Consider the following 16,213-nt stretch of genomic DNA (forward strand, 5'->3'; position numbering starts at 1 on the left):
CCTGGAGCTGCAGGGGAGGGAGGCAAGGCCTTCTCCCCCCGAGATAAGGAAGGCCCTGGTGCTGGCTTTACTCCAGGACTTCCTTGCTTTCATTTCACATTCAGAGTATCCGGCTCACTGAGCGGCAGTTGGGAGCTGAGGGGCTGGTGGTTGGTTATTTCAATGATGAGTTTTCTGGATGCCCTACCGGGATCCATCTGCTTAAGTCATATTTTCTACATTAATGTGCTAGGTTATCTTCTTCTTTTTTTTTTTTTAAGATTTTATTTATTTATTCATGAGACACACAGAGAGAGAGAGAGAGGAAGAGACACCGGCAGAGGGAGAAGCAGGCTCCCACTGGAGTCTGATGTGGGACTCAGTCCCGGGTCTCCAGGATCACCACCTGAGCCAAAGGCAGATGCTCAACCACTAAGCCACCCAGGCGTTCCAACGTGCTAGGCTATTTTTTTTTTTCGTGCTAGGTTATTTTTGCTGTATGAAGGCTTCTCTCCTATGGGGATGAAGACAGCCCGAGCTTCCTTGTCAGCACATCACAGTGATGGGACAGCAGCTGTCGCCTGTTAGTTTGGCAAAAATTTTCAAGCTTGATGCTCTTCTGTCCTTGGGAGGGCGTGAGCAAGACACGCGCTCTCGGACTCTGCTGGTGTGATTGGTGTACGCGGTACATGCTTTTTTTGGAGAAAGGTTTGGCAAAAGGCATCAATGGTTTTGTTTTGGTTTTTGTGTGTATGTTTTTTAAGATTTTATTTATTCATGAGAGACACAGAGAGAGGCAGAGACACAGGCAGGGGGAGAAGCAGGCTCCCTCTGGGGAGCCGGATGTGGGACTCGATCCTGGGACCCCGGGGTCACGCCCTGAGCTGAAGGCAGATCTCAACCACTGAGCCACCCAGGTGCCTTCACCCTTTTTTAAAAAAAGATTTTATTTGGTTGGCATGTTAAATATCTACCCGTCAGGACTGGATCTGTGCACTGGGAGCAGCTCTGGAGAACGAGCCTGGGTGTGGCCAGGCCCCATGACAGACCAGACCAGATGTTGCAGAAAGTAAATGCGGATGCTTCTGTATGCATTAATACTTATGCACATAAACACATGTGCTGGACTCTGGTCTAGAAAGATGTACCTTGAACAGAAGATATTGATCTCTGGGGGGAGGGATTGGGAAGAAAGAGAAATGATGTTATTTTATTTATATATTTTTTGGGGGGTTGGACCCCAATGTTACATTAGTTTCAAGAGTACCATCTAGTGATTTAACAAGAAAGGCTTGAGTTTCATTATATCTCTCTGGACTTTTCACTGTTTCTAGGAATAGCATGTGTTACTTTTGTGTTTTTTTTTTGTTGTGTTTTTTTGAACAGACGCATTATTCTTTCGTGACCAAATGTTCAAACACAGGGACAAGTAGGCCATGATGACTGGAAGGGAAACAGAGTAACTGCATTTTCAGGATAAGGGTGGCAGGGGGATTCATGTAGGGCAGAGTGGGGGCACGCCAAGGGACTTCCAGGGACAGGAAGAGGCTGTTTCTTGGCCTGGGTGGTGGTCACCTGAGTGTTTGTTTATTTTATTATTGCTTTTTTAGCTGTACGGACGTTCCTATACCTACTCATATGTTGAGTTCCACTTACTTGCACTATGAAGGGTACATATACTGTGTGTTAATAGGATGAGGCTCACCAGGCGAGGCGAGCTGGCTCTAACCTGTCTCCTTTGAGGATGGCTCCCTCTCAGGGCTGTTGAGGAACTGGAGTTCCCAGCTCTGGTGTCTCTCTGGCTCTGAATCCTCTTCTCCTGGGTTTCCAGAATCATCGGTGGAATCTGTGCGGGAGCACAGAGGCCTTCTCTCTCCGGACCCAGCCCCCAGTGTCCCTGGGATGCGCTGTGTGCTGGGGTGATGCTGGGACCTGCCTCCCTGCGTCTCCTCTGTTCTCGGAGGAGAAGGAGGTTCCAGAGCTCCTTTAAGCAGGTGGCCAGAGTGGACTTCCATCTGTCTGTCCTGCATGGGGAAGTCCCAAGGACTTTAGTTTCCTTTTGCAGGCAGGTGAGTGAAGAGGTCGCCTCCTGCGGAGGGTGCCTGCATCCTCCCAGGCCCAGGGGCACCCCTGGCTGTGTCTATGGCCCCAGATCCCCCCTTCCCTTCCCTCTCACCTCTCCCTCTCCTATCTCGGTCCCCCTCATTTCGACTCCTCCCCATTGAGCATTTTTGTTATGAGTCTTTTCATATCTTTCCTGGGGAACTGGCGGCCCTCCTGCTCTGGTCTGCGTTCGCCTCCAACACCAGGACCGCCAGTCTACCCCCTGGTCTCCTCCCGCTCCCCGGCGGTGCTGTGACACGTGGGGAGGCACCCACCCCCTCCTCAGCCTTGGGTGGCTTTCAGCCAGCTCCTTGGTCAGAGGAGATAAGCCACTGGCTGCAGGCACTTTTACCCCATTTGTCACTTGCTTGCCTTTGGGTTTATGTTGTTGTTGTTTTTTTAAAGATTTTATGTATTTGGGTGGGAGGAAGCACACAGAGGGTGAGGCAGAAGCAGGCTCCCTGCTGAGCCGGGAGCCCAATGCAGGGCTCCATCCCAGGACCCTGAGATCACGACCTGAGCCAAAACCAAGAGTGGGAAGCTTAACCAACTGAGCCATGCAGGCGTCCATGGATTTATGTTTTGGATCCTACAGAAATGTCTTGCATTTTTTGTCTTTTTATGGTCCTGGCCTGGAGCTGCAGGGGAGGGAGGCAAGGCCTTCTCCCCCCGAGATAAGGAAGGCCCTGGTGCTGGCTTTACTCCAGGACTTCCTTGCTTTCATTTCACATTCAGAGTATCCGGCTCACTGAGCGGCAGTTGGGAGCTGAGGGGCTGGTGGTTGGTTATTTCAATGATGAGTTTTCTGGATGCCCTACCGGGATCCATCTGCTTAAGTCATATTTTCTACATTAATGTGCTAGGTTATCTTCTTCTTTTTTTTTTTTTTAAGATTTTATTTATTTATTCATGAGACACACAGAGAGAGAGAGAGAGGAAGAGACACCGGCAGAGGGAGAAGCAGGCTCCCACTGGAGTCTGATGTGGGACTCAGTCCCGGGTCTCCAGGATCACCACCTGAGCCAAAGGCAGATGCTCAACCACTAAGCCACCCAGGCGTTCCAACGTGCTAGGCTATTTTTTTTTTTCGTGCTAGGTTATTTTTGCTGTATGAAGGCTTCTCTCCTATGGGGATGAAGACAGCCCGAGCTTCCTTGTCAGCACATCACAGTGATGGGACAGCAGCTGTCGCCTGTTAGTTTGGCAAAAATTTTCAAGCTTGATGCTCTTCTGTCCTTGGGAGGGCGTGAGCAAGACACGCGCTCTCGGACTCTGCTGGTGTGATTGGTGTACGCGGTACATGCTTTTTTTTGGAGAAAGGTTTGGCAAAAGGCATCAATGGTTTTGTTTTGGTTTTTGTGTGTATGTTTTTTAAGATTTTATTTATTCATGAGAGACACAGAGAGAGGCAGAGACACAGGCAGGGGGAGAAGCAGGCTCCCTCTGGGGAGCCGGATGTGGGACTCGATCCTGGGACCCCGGGGTCACGCCCTGAGCTGAAGGCAGATCTCAACCACTGAGCCACCCAGGTGCCTTCACCCTTTTTTAAAAAAAGATTTTATTTGGTTGGCATGTTAAATATCTACCCGTCAGGACTGGATCTGTGCACTGGGAGCAGCTCTGGAGAACGAGCCTGGGTGTGGCCAGGCCCCATGACAGACCAGACCAGATGTTGCAGAAAGTAAATGCGGATGCTTCTGTATGCATTAATACTTATGCACATAAACACATGTGCTGGACTCTGGTCTAGAAAGATGTACCTTGAACAGAAGATATTGATCTCTGGGGGGAGGGATTGGGAAGAAAGAGAAATGATGTTATTTTATTTATATATTTTTTTGGGGGTTGGACCCCAATGTTACATTAGTTTCAAGAGTACCATCTAGTGATTTAACAAGAAAGGCTTGAGTTTCATTATATCTCTCTGGACTTTTCACTGTTTCTAGGAATAGCATGTGTTACTTTTGTGTTTTTTTTTTTGTTGTGTTTTTTTGAACAGACGCATTATTCTTTCGTGACCAAATGTTCAAACACAGGGACAAGTAGGCCATGATGACTGGAAGGGAAACAGAGTAACTGCATTTTCAGGATAAGGGTGGCAGGGGGATTCATGTAGGGCAGAGTGGGGGCACGCCAAGGGACTTCCAGGGACAGGAAGAGGCTGTTTCTTGGCCTGGGTGGTGGTCACCTGAGTGTTTGTTTATTTTATTATTGCTTTTTTAGCTGTACGGACGTTCCTATACCTACTCATATGTAAGATACACTTCATGATTTTAACAATAGGCACGTGTGGGATGCCTGGGTGGCCCAGAGGTTGAGCATCTATCTGCCTTTGGCTTAGGGCATGATCCTGGGGTCCTGGGATCGAGTCCCACATCGGGTTCCCTGCAGGGAGCCTGCTTCTCCCTCTTCCTGTGTCTCTGCCTCTCTCTGTGTGTCTCTCATGAATAAATAAATAAAAATCTTTAAAAAAAGAAAACAATAGGCTTGTGTTAGGTGGGGCAGTGGGTCCCCTATGGTTTTAGGTCAGCTTCACCTGAACTTGATGACGTGAATTTGCTCTTCTATTTCAGACCTTCCCTCTCCACTCTTTATGCCTCTTTCCGTTTCTGGATTCCACAGTTTCCTTGCCTCTTCATGACAAGGCCACCCACCTAACAGTTGCTGTCCCTCCCCGGTCCTGCAGGGCAGGAAAACGCCATAGTCTGTGGGCAGAGGGCTCATACCCAGGCAATTATGGAATTAGGATTTAATGCGTTACCTAAGCTCATTCTTATCAAAGTCGTGCTGTCCCCCAAGCTGCCTGCTAAGTTCTGGCAGCCAGGCCACTGCTGCCTGGAATAGTCTGGCCAGTGGTGATCAGGGGACAGTGAGTGTCAGGCAGCGGGGCTACCTGGGGGGGTTCTCGGTTGGTGGTGGGGCAACAGGTAGAGTGGGTGTTGTGCATTTGTCATCTCTACATCGGAAGGACAGCATGCATTGATTTTTTATGGTCAGAAGGATTTTTCTGGGTATTGTGTTCGGGGCATTTTTGTTTTCTTTTTATCAGTTTACTTTTTTTTTCATGCTACTGTTTTTTAAGTATTTTTAAGTCAAAGGGGGATTTATTGGAAAGATGCAGAGGTGCCTCAGTTGAAGGACGTGCTGGGCACCAGCCTGCAGGAGGCAGTGAGCACAGCCGGCAGGGGTGGGGATAGCCCAGGCCTGCTGTGGTCTCCGCGTGTCCTTATGTGGCCTGGGTGGCATCCGGGCTTCTCTGCGTGGCCAACAGGCTGCCCCCGGCCCTGTCCTGTGGCAGCTGGGTTCCTATGGGACATTCTCAGGGAGGGCGTCCTCCCCTGCGCCCATCAACCCTGGCCCGAGGCTGGGCGTCTCTAAGTACCTGGTGGTCCTCTGGGGTCGCGGGCTGGAGAAGAGAAGGGACGGGCACTGAGAAGACGACCCTTCATCTGCGCTTACTCGGGCGCCTCTCTTGCAGGGGCCTGGGCTTCATGCCTTGAACATGTGACACCAGCAAGACCAGAGACTAGAGAACATGGGCTCTCAGAGCCACCCACCAGGAGCTCGTGGGGGCCACGCTCCCCGTGGGCAGAAGGAAGGGGAGCTTTCTGCGGCGGGTAGAAGGTGCCCTCCCCACACTCCACAGAGGGCTTGGGGTGTCGCCCACTGGGAGGGGACTCATGGCTAAGAAGCCAGACCTGGCTCCGGGGGGCTGCCACTGCTGGAATTGCCGGTTGCCTGGTAGGCTGAGATTTGGGGGTCCAGCCCGGAAGTCAAGGTGTCCGCTGGGACAAAACTGTTGGGTTTGTAGGGTGTTATTGTAGAAACACAAAGCCTAGGCCTGAGTCTGGTGCCTGGCCCCACACATGGGGCAGGAAGCTGTGTCCCGGCACCTGCTCTGTCACCAGCATCAGGCACCTGTCCTGTTCTGGGAACCAGCAGAGAGACTGCCGCAGGGCTGGGGCAGGAGGGGGAGGGGCCCCTCCTGCTAGAGGCCTGTGTGTGGGCCTCAAGGGCCTGAGCACAACACCCCCCCCCCCCCCCCGTCACCCCGCGAGCAGCTGTGGTCTCCCAAGCAAAGTGCTCTCCCAGAGAATGCCGGCCATTCGGAGCCAGCGACCGCAGCTGCGCCGCGAGGGCTTGGGCATCGGAGTATTGGCACCGGCTCCCTCCACCCGCACTCGGCTCTCCATGTGGGTGGGTGTCCCCAGGCGGCTTGGCCACTGCTTCTACCTCTATGGTTTGGGGTTTGGGGCGTGCCTGTGTGTAACATTCCTGCACCGTGTGGCGGTGAGGGTCTGTCCCCCAGCCCCACCTGTGTGCAGAACCGGTGGAAATCCCAGCTGGGCCCTGGGCCCTGGGGTAGAGCCAGTTCCAGGGGCCCCTACCCCAACCACTGTCATCAAGGCTCAGTCCTGCAGGGAAAGATACCATTTCTCAGCTGTAGCCGAGGGATGGGAAGTGGGCTGGGTGGGTAGGGGGTGGAAGGCTCTGGACGTGTGGTAGCACCCACCACCCATGGGCAGGTGTGGGCCAGTCCCCTGCCCCTTCTGCGCCCACACTCACCCTCCGCCTCGGGGCATCAGATAGGGGTGGGGTGAGGGGGTACATAGGAGAGAACAGGGAGGCTGGTTGGGGCCAGAGAATCGAAGAGCAGAGCAGTGGGGTGGAAGGAGGGAGCGGTGGGTCCCTGGGTCCCTCTGGGCCTCTGACACAGTCACTCTGTCCCCGTCCATGTGGGTGCCCACAGGACACCTGGGTTGTGGAGCTGATTCTGGTCACATAGGGAAGCCAGTGACACGGTGCCCTCCCTTCCTCCCCTCGGACCTGATGCTGTTGCTGTTTGTAGGCCACTCCCTCCTCCTTGCGGCTAGGGTGGTGGCCGCTGGGCCAGTGCAGGGGACCTGGTTCCAAATAAAGCTCTGCATTTGTCAGAATCCCTGGCCCAGGCCCTGAGCAGGGGCCATGGGGTGTAGGCAGCTGCATGAAGCAGGTGAGCTTGGCCCAAACAGATCCCAATAGATCCCCTCTGCGGGGTTGCAGCTGAGAGCCTGGAACAACAGCCTGTTGGTGGTGGAAGGAGCGGCCTCCAGGACATGTGGGAAATGGACCAGCTGCATGGACCCTCTGGTCTTTGGTGTCCTTGAGTGTGACATGGGGGCGAGGAGGAGGGACCTTCTGGGCAGAGTAAGGACCCCCCCAAAATGACGGACCCCAAAGTGTTTTGTGAAGTGTACAAGGAACACAGGGGCACAGGATCAGTAAAGCAGACTGTAGAATCTCCGGCTTTCCTCAGTCTCTGTGTGAGTGTGGACCTGAGTCCTCTCTCGTCTCTTTGGGACAACGCTAATCGCTTTCCCAGGGTGGACTGAGCCCCAACCCAATGAGCACACACGGGGAGCTTCTTCCAATACCCAGATTCCTGGCACCCCATCTTTGGCATCCTCCTAACCCAGGGTTCTTTAGGGGTGGAACCTAGGAACACAAATCTTCAAGAGCAGGCACCTCAGATGGTCAAGGCGGGTGGCCCAAGGAGACTTTATTTTTAAAGATTTTATTTTTTCATGAGAGACAGAGACACAGGCAGAGGGAGAAGCAGGCTCCCCGCGGGGAGCCCGATGCTGCATCCCAGGACCCTGGGGTCACTCTTTGAGCCCAAGGCAGGGGTTCAGCCTGCTGTGCCCCCCAGGGATCCCCTCAAGGAGACTTTATTTTTTTTATTTTTTTTAAATTTTTATTTATTTATGATAGGCACACAGGGAGAGAGAGAGGCAGAGACACAGGCAGAGGGAGAGGGAGAAGCAGGCTCCATGCACCGGGAGCCCGATGTGGGATTCGATCCCGGGTCTCCGGGATCGCGCCCTGGGCCAAAGGCAGGCACTAAACCGCCGCGCCACCCAGGGATCCCCTCAAGGAGACTTTAGTGTAAAAACTTGAACCACCAGTTCGAGGGCGCTCAGCTCGAAGGCAGCATTACCATGTTTGGCCACAAGGTGGCAGCAGAGAGGCCAGGAGAACCGGGAGTGGGCGGCAGGTGCGGGAGGTGAGCTCACCTGGGCTCCGACTGTGGAAGGGGGCGGCCCCCACGCCGCACGGCCTCCTTTGCTAGGTGCCAGTTGTGCCCTGCAGCCGCCTCTCTCAGCCGCAGGCCTTCGTGGAGGAGACTGCCGAAGTCTGTGGGCAGCAGCCGCAGGCCGTGACCTTAGCTGGGCTGGGAGTGGTGATGAGTTCCACGTGAGTGACAGAAGACAAGGGACGTCACTTGCGCGGGGCAGCTCAGTGGGCAACTCACGCAAAGGAAAACAGCGCAGGTTGGCAGCAGGGGTACCCCACCCGCCCGACAGGCTGGTAGGTCCAGGTGCTCATAAAGGACCCGCACCTGCAGGGTTGGCTCCAGTCCCCGGAGGGTCAGGCAGGGCCGGGTCGCTGGCCAGCAGCAGGCAGAGGATGCTGGGACCGGGCAGCTGCCTCCGGGAGCAGCCAGGACGTCTCTGGCTGCCACTGCAGGGGGAAGAGGATTAGATGACAGTCCCCTAACCCGGCCCGGAACTAACACCGCCCCCCCCCCCCGCCCCCTGCACACCCTAGCCTGTCCCCCTAAAGCTGCCAGAGCTCAGAATAACCCCGAGGACCAGACAGCAGGATGGCAGGGGCTCTGCTTGGTGCCCTGCTCCTCCTGCAGCTCCTGGGTACGCGCATGCTCGGCCTCCTGCGGGCGCGACACTGACACGCAGGGGATGGGGCAGAGCCAGCTGGTCGCAGGGTCTGGCTAGGGGCAGACACACGGAGCAGCGGGAGTCGCCCCCAGCCCCTCCTGGGCAGCGAGCCCACCGCCTCACCCCATCAGCAGGTGGAGCTGAGGCCAAGAACGAGGAGCTGCATCTGTACCACCATCTCTTTGACAACTACGACCCAGGAAGCCGGCCCGTGAAGGAGCCTGAAGACACGGTCACCATCACCCTCAAGGTCACCCTGACCAACCTTATCTCCCTGGTAAGATCCCCCCACCCGCACCCACCATCCTGGGGGCTGGTTCCGACCTCCACCACCCTGACCCCGGCTCGTCTGCAGAACGAGAAGGAGGAGACCCTGACCACCAGCGTCTGGATTGGAATCGTGAGTGAGAGCCGGGGAGCCGAGTGGGGGTCCTGCCCAGGTCTCCCCAACTCCTGCCGGCGCCAGGTGGAGACGCAGGGCACTGCCGGCCATCCCCACCCCTAGGACTGGCAGGATTACCGACTCAACTACAGCAAGGACGACTTCGGGGGCGTGGAGACCTTGCGGGTCCCTTCAGAGCTCGTATGGCTCCCGGAGATTGTGCTGGAGAACAAGTGAGGCCGGCGGCCCTGCACCTGGCGGGCGGGGCTTGCCCTGGCGCGCGCGGGGCCGGGGTTGGGCCCGGGGGCGGACGCCGGCTCTCTCGCTCGCCTCGCGGCGCCCACAGCATTGACGGCCAGTTCGGCGTGGCCTACGACGCCAACGTGCTGATCTACGAGGGCGGCTACGTGAGCTGGCTGCCCCCCGCCATCTACCGCAGCACCTGCGCCGTGGAGGTCACCTACTTCCCCTTCGACTGGCAGAACTGCTCGCTGGTCTTCCGGTGGGACAAGCTGCTCAGGGGCGGGGGGCAGGGAGGGGGCTGGGGGTCGGTGGGCAGGAGGGCAGGGGGCAGGGTGGGGCCGCCCGGGAATGGGATGTGGGGGTCCCGCCTCCGAGCTCCCGGGGCGCGCCGGGCCCTGGCTCCGCAGCTCGCAGACGTACAATGCCGAGGAGGTGGACTTCGTCTTCGCCGTGGACGACGACGGCGAGACCATCAGCAAAATCGACATCGACACCGAGGCCTACACGGGTGAGGCCCCCTCTGCTCCGAAAACCCGCCCCTGCACGGGCCCGGGGTGGGGGTGGGGTACTGGCCAGCTGGGGCGACCGCAGACCGTGGAGACCAGGGTGGACGCCGCCGCCGGCCCTGCTCGAAGGCACTCCCGACCGTCCCGGGCCCCCCGTCCCTCCCACCCCTTCCCGCCCCGCAGAGAACGGCGAGTGGGCCATCGACTTCTGCCCCGGGCTGATCCGTCGCCCCAACGGAGCCTCCGCTGGGGACCCGGGGGTCGTCGACGTCATCTACACGCTCATCATCCGCCGGAAGCCGCTCTTCTACGTCATCAACATCATCGTGCCCTGCGTGCTCATCTCGGGCCTGGTGCTGCTCGCGTACTTCCTGCCCGCGCAGGGTAAGGGGCCGCGGGACCCTGAGCCCGGCTCGCTGCTGGCGGGGCGGCTCTCACCGGGCGCTCCCTCCAGCCGGCGGCCAGAAGTGCACCGTTTCCATCAACGTCCTGCTCGCCCAGACCGTCTTCCTGTTCCTGATCGCTCAGAAAATCCCCGAGACGTCGCTGAGCGTGCCGATGCTGGGCAGGTGACCGCAGAGGGTCCCTGGGCAACCCGGGGGGGACGCGGGGGCGGGGCCAGGCAAACATGGAGGCGGAGTCAGGAGCACGCGAGAGGAGCCCGGCAGGCGACACCGGGAGCAGCTCGGGGGTCCGCGCCCTCCTGGGCTTTATTTGAGCGTGGGGCGGGACTGGGGCGGCGGTGGGTGCTCGGGTCCCCCGTCCTCCGCGCTGCTGCTGGACGCCACCTCGAGGCCTCCTGAGTATCTCTGTTGGGGATGGGCCGGCTCAACCCCTTCCCGCGAGCCCCGCCACCACCCCAGCCCCGCACTCCCCTCCCCCGGCCTCGAACTCCCCGGTGCCCCCGTCCCGAACTCACCGGTCCTCCCTCGGTCCCGAGGCCCGGCGGGCGCCGCCAGAGCTGCAGGAGGGAGGAAGTCCCCCGCAGGCCCCGCCCACACAGGCACAGCCACGCCCCCTGCAGCACCAGCCGGGCGCAGGCGCCCACCGCGGCCCCCGCCTGCCGCACCCCGTGCCCGGCGGCCTGGGCTAGCCGGCTCAGCGCTGCGCCCGGGTCCCCCGCGCCCGGGGCTGGGCCCGGACTGCCGGCGCCGCCGTCCAGTCGCCGCGCCTCCTGCTGCAGCCACAGGGCTGAGATCTGCCGTGGGGGGTGCAGGGGTTGGGGGATGTGGGGGCCCGTGCCCCCGTGCCCCCTCCTTCCGCAGCCCCCCAGCCCCACCTCACACAAGGTGGCGCCGAAACTCACGACGCTGGCCGCGGCCTCTCTGAGCACCAGCCTCAGGGTGGGCGTCGGGGCGGGCGGCCCCTGCGGCTCCCGGTGGGATTCAAGCTCTTGGAACCTCTGCTCCAGATACTCGTGGGCTGAGGCCACGGCGAGCTCCAGGGAGGACAGCAGCGGGGGCTGCAGGGCCACCTGGACACGGAGCAGGGGGAGCGGGGACAGCGGGGCCGTCGGGGCCGGGGACAGTGCGCGGGGAGCGCGGGGCCGCGGGCGCAGCCTCACCTCCGTAGAGCTGTGGAAGTGGTACACCCACAGCAGGGTTTCCAGGGAGCTGGGGGTCCCCTTCATGGTTGCCGGCGGAAGAGGGAGCACCGAGCCGCGGGGCGTCTGGCCCCGCTGGGGAGGAGCAGACTCACCAGCGAGGCCGGTCGTTTGTGAGGTCACACGCCGCGGGCTCTGCAGGTACCTCATCTTCGTCATGGTGGTTGCCACGATCATCGTCATGAACTGTGTCATCGTGCTCAACGTGTCTCTGCGGACGCCCACCACACACGCCATGTCCCGGCGGCTGCGCCACGTGAGAGCGGCGAGGGGGGACGGCTCCGGGGGCGGGGCGATGATCCGGATGGGGCGGGGCCTCGAGCTCGCTTCGCCCCGCCCCCAGGTCCTGCTGGAGCAGCTGCCCAGCCTCCTGGGCTCCAGCGCACCCCCCGAGGCTCCCCGGGCCGCCCCGCCGCCCAGGCGCGCGTCCTCGGTGGGCCTGCTGCTCCGTGCGGAGGAGCTGATCCTGAAAAAGCCGCGGAGCGAGCTCGTGTTCGAGGGGCAGAGGCACCGGCACGGGGCCTGGACTGGTGAGCCGAGGGGCGCGGGCGGGCCGGCGGGGGCGCTGGCGGCAGGGGCGTCCCGCAGTGACACTCCGCTCCCTCTCTCCCTCCCTCCCCGGCGCCCCAGCAGCTGCCCTCTGCCAGAGCCTGGGCGCCGCCGCCCCCGAGATCCGCTGCTGCGTGGAGGCTGTGAACTTCGTGGCCGAGAGCACGCGGAGCCAGGAGGCCTCCGGCGAGGTAGGGCAGCCCGGGGGTGGGGCGGGGGCGCCTCGAGGCTACCAGTCTCTGGCTCCGCCGGACACACAGCTTTGTGTCCGCCCCTCCCCAGGAGGTGTCCGACTGGGTGCGCATGGGGAAGGCCCTGGATCACCTCTGCTTCTGGGCCGCCCTGGTGCTGTTCGGCGTGGGGTCCAGCGTCATTTTCCTTGGGGGCTACTTCAACCAAGTGCCTGAGCTGCCCTACCCACCGTGCATGTAGCCGGCTTCCCCACCCGGTTCCCGGGGCGGGGGCTGCTGTACGGTGAGCCTTTACCGACCTCACTTTTATCGACCGCCCGACCGCGCCTAATAAATCGGAGCTTTGCCAACCTCACAAGAGGAGTTGTGTGTGCGTGCGGCATGTAGGTCTGGCCACCGCGGGGTCCGGAGCCGAGGGTTCTCGGGTGCCGGCCCCCTGGAAACCACTCGGTATCCCTCCTCAAGCCCTGCTGACCCCTCTAGCCCCGGGAGCTGTTATCGTCATCGGATCGCCAAACTTAAAAGGTCCCCTCCAGCCCACAGGGTAAGGCTGAAGGCACCCCTCCCCCTCTAGTCTTTCTTCCGGGTTTCTGGACCCAGCACCACCCCCTCCCTCCCAGTTCTGCTGGCTTACCCAGGCTGGTATCCAAGACTGGGAGAGAAAACGGAAAAAAACAGGGCGAGCTGGTGGGAGCTGGTTGAATTGTCTTTATTAACAAACGGAAGATCCAAGGCCACTACATTGGGAGGGGGCGGGGCTACTTGCTGCTCACACTATATACAGAGGCAAGCAAGGGGGTGGGGGTGGGGGGACAGAGCTCCCTGTTCCCTCCCTCCACCAGGGAAGGTCCGAGGCTAGAAAGAACTGGGGCTGGAAAGGGGGAAATGTTTTGGCTGGCGGGGTCCCCCCTCCATTCCCTGGGGTTTGGGGAGAGGGGAATCATTAAAGTGCTTTCAGAAAATGAGGAAATGGTCCCTGCCCCTGGAGTGGCAGGCGACACCCCCCCCCTGACACCTAGGGCCCAGTGACCCCCCCCAGGGTCTGGTACATTCAAGGGGGGAGCCGGCTCCCCTGACGTGCAAATGAAGGGGCCCAGGGCCCTGCCTGGTCAGCAGCAGTGGGGTACTGGGTGCATGCCCCGACACTCTCCTCAAGTGGAGAAAAGGGAATGGGGCTCAGTCCACTTGGTTCCTGTAAGGGGAAGCTGTGCCTCTCCCCAGAACCGGGACAGGCACAGTTTTGGGGGAAGAAGTATTGGGGGGAGGGAAATAGGATGGTCACGTGATCACAAAAGCATCAGGGGTCAGAGGTCACGTTCCCAGCAGGCTCCAGTGAATCAAACCAGTCGAAAGCAAAAGCCCAGGGAGGGGAAAGGAGGGCCTGGGGAGTCTGGCTGTGGGGCGAGCTGGCCCTGTCACCAGTTCATGATGCAGTTTCGGTTCAGCGTCATGAAGTAAACTTGGCTGCTGCCCCCAGAGCGGACGGAGGCGAAAAACACCTGGGCGGGAGGAAAAGGGATTGGGGAGGGAGTCTCAGTTAACTGGAGAGAGAGAAGCTCCAGGATTTAGTCTCTTAGGGCACCCCCCACCCTGGAGGCAGAAGTAAGGGGAGAGGGCAGCTGCCAGACGCTACATGAAGGAGTCAGAAACTGCAGGTGCCAAAAGGCAGGCAGGGACCCTAGGACCCCTTCCCAGGAAGACCCCACGGCCATCCCCTCTGCCAGGGGGCTGAGGGGCATAGGGGAAGGGGACCCCACCTTGTCATTCCGCTCGCACAGGAACTTGAGCCTCTGGGCTCGTTTGTGCATGAAGACACCGTCCAGGTGGCCTGTCTCCACCGAGCGGATCTCAATGGCTTTCTCACCCCAGCCCATGATCTGGTTGGAGCAGATGTAGGCTGGGGGGAAGGGGAGGAGGGGCTGTGAGTGGGGGCCAGGCAGGTAGCTGGGGGCAGGGGGCACTCCAGGTGGGCCCCTCACTCACCCACAGAGGTGGGCATCTCTCCCCACTGCAGCACCACGTCCTTAATGATCCGCCCATATGTGTTGACATAGACGCCTTCGTCCTCGTAGCACAGCAGCATCTCCATGCCGTCAGTGTTGGGGAGGAAGATGATGGCATGGGGTGTGATCTGGCTCTGGATCTGGGGATGAGAGGATGGACTGCAGGCAGTGCACCCCGAGCCGGGGCTTGTGGCTGTGCTCTACCCAAAGCCCTGCCGAGCTTACGTGCACAGGGATGTAGATGTCATAGCTGTTCCCCGAGTCCACGTCCACAGCATGGAAGCCGGCACTGGAGCCATAGATGACCTTGAGCCGCTGACCCTCCTCCACAGTCAGGTCAACCAGCAGAGGGCGGTGAGGGAGATCTGCAAAGGACTGAGGAGGGGAGGGGACTCAGGGGGGATGGCCAGGGTGGGGGGGGGGTGCAGAGGGGAGAAGGGGCTCAGGGGGCATGTCTAGGGCAGTGGGGGGTACAGGGGCAGAGGGGGGCCCCTGAGGCTACCTTGAAGGCCATGAACTTGTGGTAGGGTTTGGGGGCCCAGGCGTACACCTCCACGGAGCTCTTCAGCGCAATGACCAGGAACTTAATGCGCTCGTACTTCACTGGGGGGCAGGCAAGCAAGGAGAGGGGTGTCATCCAGGAAGCCCAGGCCCCGATCCCTCTTCTTGGAAACATGCCCCTGGCACCCCATGGTGCCCTCCTCACCCACGCGGTAGTGCCCGCAGCCCTCCATGTCGCCCACAGTGGTCCAGCCCTGCTTCTTCTCCACGTCCGGGTCATTGTGCAGAATCTTGTTCCGGAGCCAGGACAGGTAGTACACCCGCAGTTTATTCCTTTTCCCTGAGAAGGACGTGTGGCCCCTCACTAGAGGTCAGTGGGGCAGAGTGGGGCAGGGCGGGGTATACCCCACAGGGGTTGGGGATGCGAGGCCGCCCTCTTGGCCCTCCTCCCAGGCTACAGGCGGCAGACGGAGCATCTGGGGTCCCCAGCCTGCGCCCACGCACCTGAGATGGTGATGAGCAAGTTGAGCCCTTCTAGGACATCCATTTGCTGGAAGCGCCGCCGCCCGATGAGCCCGTACACCTTGCCCTGCCCGCTCCGGTCCAATAGCATCAGGCCATTCTCTGTGCCCACCAGCAGGTTGACACCTGCAGCGGGAGCCCCTGGGCGGGTCACTGGTGGCCAGCCCTCGCCCGACTGGGGTCCCAGGGGTGCCAGCAGACCCTGCTCTCCCTCCCTGGCCCTGGCTCACCCCAAAGAGCTGCACAGAGGATCTCTGAATTGAACCGCTTCTTGTACTTGCGAATCTCGGGGGTCTCGCTGTGGGCACGGGTGTTGGTGGGGTTCACGTTGACCACGGAGCCTTTACGCACGTCGTACTGGAGCTGATCCAGCCGGCCGCCCTCTCCCCCCACCAAGGCTGCCAGAAAGAGGAGAGGGAGAGGGGGAGGAGGGCTGCAGCCCCCCTCCCCTCACCCCTGCACTGGGCAGGGGGTGTGGGGGTGGGTGGGCAGGCCTCCTCTTAATCCTCAGGGGGAAAGGTGGAGAAAGGAGAAGGTGCAGGGGGCATGGAAATGGGGCGCAAGGCCTGGCAAAATCCTCCTGTCACTCAAGGGCCTCAGGGCCGGTCTCAGGCCCAAGAAGAGGCCAAGACCCTTGGTAAGGCTGTGTCCCAGAGACCCTCTGTGCCCTTCCCCAGGCCCCAATGGCACCCTGTCCTCCTGTCCTCACCTGTGATGGGGATGGTATCCCCACTGCCTCCAGGCTGGTAGATCCCTAGGTCCACAAACATCGTGAATGAGCTCTTGCCAGGGGCCTTTACCAGCCCACGAGACTGGTACTGTGGGGGTGGGGCAGCAGTCAGGCAAACCCCGAGACCCAGCCGCGGGCCGCCCACTCCTCCTCAAACCCTGGCCGCCTCGACCCTGCTGTGCGCC

The 16,213-nt window shown here is 60.0% G+C and overlaps 3 protein-coding genes across 29 annotated transcripts in view; 1 reads left to right on the top strand and 2 right to left on the bottom strand.

Annotated features, from left to right (window-relative positions):
- The first annotated feature begins 1,787 nt into the window (after positions 1 to 1,787).
- CHRNE (cholinergic receptor nicotinic epsilon subunit) lies at positions 1,788 to 12,627 on the top strand. Of its 18 annotated transcripts, none has more exons than XM_041772731.1 (12): positions 1,788 to 2,048; positions 3,179 to 3,276; positions 8,930 to 9,075; positions 9,154 to 9,198; positions 9,304 to 9,413; positions 9,527 to 9,682; positions 9,831 to 9,931; positions 10,113 to 10,498; positions 11,674 to 11,788; positions 11,876 to 12,062; positions 12,163 to 12,272; positions 12,364 to 12,627. In XM_041772731.1, exons 2-12 carry the CDS (start codon positions 3,210 to 3,212, stop codon positions 12,486 to 12,488), a joined length of 1,548 nt encoding a protein of 515 aa, XP_041628665.1. In that variant the 5' UTR covers positions 1,788 to 2,048; positions 3,179 to 3,209; the 3' UTR covers positions 12,489 to 12,627. The 18 variants fall into 18 exon arrangements, with proteins under 18 accessions (XP_041628665.1, XP_041628676.1, XP_041628679.1 ...); XM_041772736.1 differs by lacking the exon at positions 1,788 to 2,048 and having other exon boundaries at positions 2,818 to 3,276; positions 10,113 to 10,313; positions 10,384 to 10,498; XM_041772737.1 differs by lacking the exon at positions 1,788 to 2,048 and having other exon boundaries at positions 2,821 to 3,276; positions 10,113 to 10,313; positions 10,384 to 10,498; positions 12,166 to 12,272.
- Positions 10,458 to 11,559, bottom strand: C10H17orf107 (chromosome 10 C17orf107 homolog). Its single transcript, XM_041772775.1, has 3 exons — positions 11,494 to 11,559; positions 11,209 to 11,403; positions 10,458 to 11,127 (listed from the first exon to the last, which is right to left on the bottom strand). Exons 1-3 carry the CDS (start codon positions 11,557 to 11,559, stop codon positions 10,570 to 10,572), a joined length of 819 nt encoding a protein of 272 aa, XP_041628709.1. The 3' UTR covers positions 10,458 to 10,569.
- Positions 12,628 to 12,965: 338 nt separating the features above from the next.
- Positions 12,966 to 16,213, bottom strand: part of MINK1 (misshapen like kinase 1) — a 41,544-nt gene continuing 38,296 nt past the window's right edge. For all 10 annotated transcript variants that reach the window (XM_041772717.1, XM_041772715.1, XM_041772714.1 and 7 more), the window contains 9 exons: positions 16,008 to 16,116; positions 15,529 to 15,696; positions 15,281 to 15,424; positions 14,982 to 15,116; positions 14,778 to 14,878; positions 14,501 to 14,650; positions 14,256 to 14,415; positions 14,030 to 14,169; positions 12,966 to 13,771 (listed from right to left, as the gene is read on the bottom strand). In XM_041772717.1, coding sequence (XP_041628651.1) covers positions 13,688 to 13,771; positions 14,030 to 14,169; positions 14,256 to 14,415; positions 14,501 to 14,650; positions 14,778 to 14,878; positions 14,982 to 15,116; positions 15,281 to 15,424; positions 15,529 to 15,696; positions 16,008 to 16,116 — 1,191 coding nt within the window. In that variant the 3' untranslated portion in view covers positions 12,966 to 13,687. The remainder of the gene's footprint in view (positions 13,772 to 14,029; positions 14,170 to 14,255; positions 14,416 to 14,500; positions 14,651 to 14,777; positions 14,879 to 14,981; positions 15,117 to 15,280; positions 15,425 to 15,528; positions 15,697 to 16,007; positions 16,117 to 16,213) is intronic.

The sequence above is a fragment of the Vulpes lagopus genome, chromosome 10 (assembly GCF_018345385.1).
Source record: "Vulpes lagopus strain Blue_001 chromosome 10, ASM1834538v1, whole genome shotgun sequence".
Lineage (NCBI taxonomy): Eukaryota > Metazoa > Chordata > Mammalia > Carnivora > Canidae > Vulpes > Vulpes lagopus.